This window comes from Pyrus communis, chromosome 8 (genome assembly GCF_963583255.1).
Source record: "Pyrus communis chromosome 8, drPyrComm1.1, whole genome shotgun sequence".
NCBI classification, from domain to species: Eukaryota; Viridiplantae; Streptophyta; class Magnoliopsida; order Rosales; family Rosaceae; genus Pyrus; species Pyrus communis.
In genome coordinates this window covers 4,839,076-4,842,836 of record NC_084810.1, presented here as the reverse complement: position 1 = coordinate 4,842,836, position 3,761 = coordinate 4,839,076, and the positions used below count along the sequence as shown (strand labels likewise).

The 3,761-nt window shown below is 43.7% G+C and overlaps 1 protein-coding gene across 1 annotated transcript; it reads left to right on the top strand.

Annotated features, from left to right (window-relative positions):
* Nucleotides 1-971: 971 nt before the first annotated feature.
* LOC137742811 (uncharacterized) lies at nucleotides 972-2,774 on the top strand. Its single transcript, XM_068482764.1, has 3 exons — nucleotides 972-1,420; nucleotides 1,505-1,743; nucleotides 2,635-2,774. Exons 1-3 carry the CDS (start codon nucleotides 972-974, stop codon nucleotides 2,772-2,774), a joined length of 828 nt encoding a protein of 275 aa, XP_068338865.1.
* Nucleotides 2,775-3,761: the final 987 nt, after the last annotated feature.

Below are 3,761 nucleotides of genomic sequence, written 5' to 3'. Positions count from 1 at the left end.
AGTCAATGACCCATTAGAAGAGATAAATGTTGGCACATCCGATAAGCCTCGGTTGTTGTTTATTAGTGCGTTGTTGCCTCACCCCATGAAGGACGCACTTAGTAAATTACTCAACAAGTTTAAAGATTGGTTCGCGTGGAATTATCATGAGATGATGGGCCTTGACTGAAACCTCGTCAAACACGAATTACGCATTAAAGTTGGTTGTAAGCCCTTCCAACAACCCCTCATGTCGGTTCTCGATCGAAGTACAGCTCGGCATAAAGGACGAATTAGTTTAACTTTTGAAAACTGGGTTTATTCAGACCGCTCGGTACGTTAAGTGGTTGACCAATATTGTCCCGGTACTAAAGAAAAATGGAGCCCTATGTATCTGCATCGATTTTCATAATTTGAATCTGGCAACTCCCAAGGATGAATACACAATGCCAATCTTGGATTTGTTAATTGATGCCGTAGCCAATCATGAAATGTTGTCCTTCATGGACAGTCATACCAGCTACAACCAGATCTTTATCACTGAAGCTGACGTTCACGAGACCGTCTTCCCGTTGCCTAGGGGCACTTGATACATACAAATGGGTTGTTATGCTATTCGGCCTCAAGAACACCGGTGCCACATACCAACGCGCTATGAATACGATATTCTATGATTTGATCGGTACGGTCGTAGAAGTATATATCGATGATGTGGTTGTGAAATCGAAAAGTCGCCGAACGTATCTGGATAATCTTCGGTAAGCATTCCTTCAGATGTATTAGCATAATCTAAAAATAAACCCGGCCAAATGCGCCTTCGGTGTATCGGCTGGTAACTTCTTGGGTTTGCTTGTGCAACATTGTGGCATCGAGGTCGACAAAAATAAAGCCCACGCATTAGTGCTCCACCCCCAGCAACTAAGAAGCAACTTCAGTCGTTACTCAGGAAGATAAATTTTCTCCACTGTTTCATAGCCAATTCGGCAGGCAAAATGAAAGCATTTTCTACGCTCTTGAAACTTAAGGACTCAAATACGTTTAAGTGGCGCGAAGAACATCAAACGGATTTCACGCAAATCAAGGTCTTCCTTACCATGCCACCAGTACTAGTACTACCTCGCCACGGTAGGCCTCTCAAACTGTACATTTCAGCAGCCGACAAGTCCATCGGTTGCCTCCTCGTGCAAGATAACGATGATGGGCGTGAACAAGCTATCTTTTATCTCAGCCGGAATCTGAATTCGCCTGAGATCAATTATTCACCCGTCGAGAAACTTTGCTTGGCTTTGTTTTTCGCCGCGTCCAAACTTAGACATTACATGCTCCCATCAGTTACACAGGTCATCGCCCAAACAGATGTTATTCGTTACATGCTTACTCAACCCATCGTAAAAGGCCGAATTAGGAAATGGATAATGGTATTATCAAAGTTCAGTTTGCAGTACGTACCCTAAAAGGTCGTTAAAGGTCAAGCCCTAGCCGATTTTTTTGCCTAACACCCCTCTCCTTATGGTTTTGGAGGCAGCTCAGTCGACATCGGTTTAGTCAAAACACGAGACAACTACTGGATGATGCATTTTGATGGTTCTAGCACCTCAACCTCGGCTGGTGTTGATATCGTCATTCAATCTCCTGACCACTACCGATGGTATTTCTCTCTCAAGTTAGATTTCAGCTGTACAAATAATCAGGCCGAGTATGAAGCTCTCATCATCGGCCTTAACGTCCTTCACGACTTAAGAGCAGCCCGTGTCCTCGTCCTTGGTGATTCTGAAATGGTGATTAACCAACTAAATGGCGTTTTTCGTTGCATGAGTTGTACTTTGGTGCCCTATCACATGGTTATCACCTATTTGGCCGAGTTGTTTGAACGAATCACATTTGAGCACATTTCACGTGTTTGAAACACTAACGCAGATGAACTCACCCAAATAGCTTCCGAAGCACAACTCACGAGAGGCAAGTTAGGTCGGGCAACACCTACATAACTGCGATCTTACCCAGCCTTGGTTAATCAACAAGTTCTCCAATGCAATCACGTGATACGCATAAGAGTGATGTCTTTACCATCGTTACTAGAGCGATGAGACCCCGTAGAAGTATGTGTTGTCGAGACGCTACCAAACGATTGGAGAATGACGATTATACGATATCTCGATAACCCTAGCGATAAACACGACAGGATGACGAGAGTTCATGCCATGAATTACGTGTCATATCAGAATGAGTTATATCAAAAGGGTGAAGATGGCTTGTTGTTATTGTGCCTCAGCCTACAGGAGGCTGCCCAAGCAATGGCCGAAGTACATGAAGGGATTTGTGGAGCTCACCAATCCGGACGTAAAATACGTTGGTTGCTTCGCCAACACGGCTACTTCTAGCCAAGTATATTGAAGGATTGCATTGAATACGCCCGAGAATGCATACAGTGTCAGATTCACGGACCTATACAGAGAGTCCTGGCTGAATTACTCCACTCAGTTGCCAAACTATGGCCGTTCAGATGATGGGCAATAGACGTAATCGGCAAAATCACGCCATTTTCTGAAGCAGCAAAACACGCTTGGATATTAGTGGCAACCGATTACTTCACTAAGTAGGTCGAGGCAGAATAATACGCTGAATTAACAACCAAAGAAGTTTGCAATTTTGTAGAGGAAAATATTGTGACCAGATTCGATGTGCCAGAAATGATCATAACCAACAATGGCACAATCTTCACAGCTGATAGGTTTAAGGAATACACGGCGAATCTGAGTATTCGACTTGAGCAGTCTACGTTGTACTACCCATAGGCGAATGGGCAGGCCCAAGCAAGCAATAAAGTATTGATCGGCATTCTTGAAAAAATGGTAAGAGAGAGACCTGGGATGTGGCATTTAAAGCTAAATGAAGCGTTATGGGCCTACCGAACTTCACAACGATCAGCCACAGGAACAACTCCTTACGCGTTAACTTACGGACACGACGCTATATTACCGGTCGAGCTAAGCATAAACTCATCACAAGTGATCGAGCAAAGTAGTTTGGTCAGTGCCGAATACAATCAAGCCATGAGGTAAGAGTTAGAAGACTTGGAAGAAATTCAGCTTGACGCTTATAATTTATTAGTAACACAGAAGAAGGTTGCCGAGCGAACTTATAATCAGCGTGTCAGACAAAAAACTGTGTTACCCGTGGGGATTAAAGACCCCAGGCTTGGCAAATGGTCGCCGAACTGGGAAGGACCGTTCATCGTCCATAAAGTTCTCGGCAATGGAACATACCACCTTAAGTACCGAACTGGTTTAGTTCACAAGTTGCCAATCAACGGAAAATTTTAAAAAAAATACTATCCAATCACTTGGGAAATGAAAGAATAAAGGCACGTTCATTAAAATTGGGAAGAAGTTACAGGTAACAGAAGATTAAAGTAGCCTACAAATATACAAAGTTCTAAGGGGTCGAAGGAAGAAAAGCCTTCAGAGCGGCTTTTAATTTTAGCCATCTTACCTCGCCCATTATAACCTCAGCTTACCGCGTCTTATTGTCAAGCTTCATTTACTCGATTCGTTTCGCGCCAGCTACGAACTCGATCAACTTAACCTTGTTCAACTCAAAAGCCTTTTTAAGTGTTGAAGCAAAGGCCGATCTCTGGCGTTGAAGTTCCGTAATTTTATGGTCGAGATCGGCTAGCTGTCTCTTTTGAGTTTTGATCACCTCAACATCCGATTGGATTGTCTCCTGAATGACCATTGCGGCCTCTAGATCGCTTTCTGCTCGGAGGGCCCGCTCAAAGATAG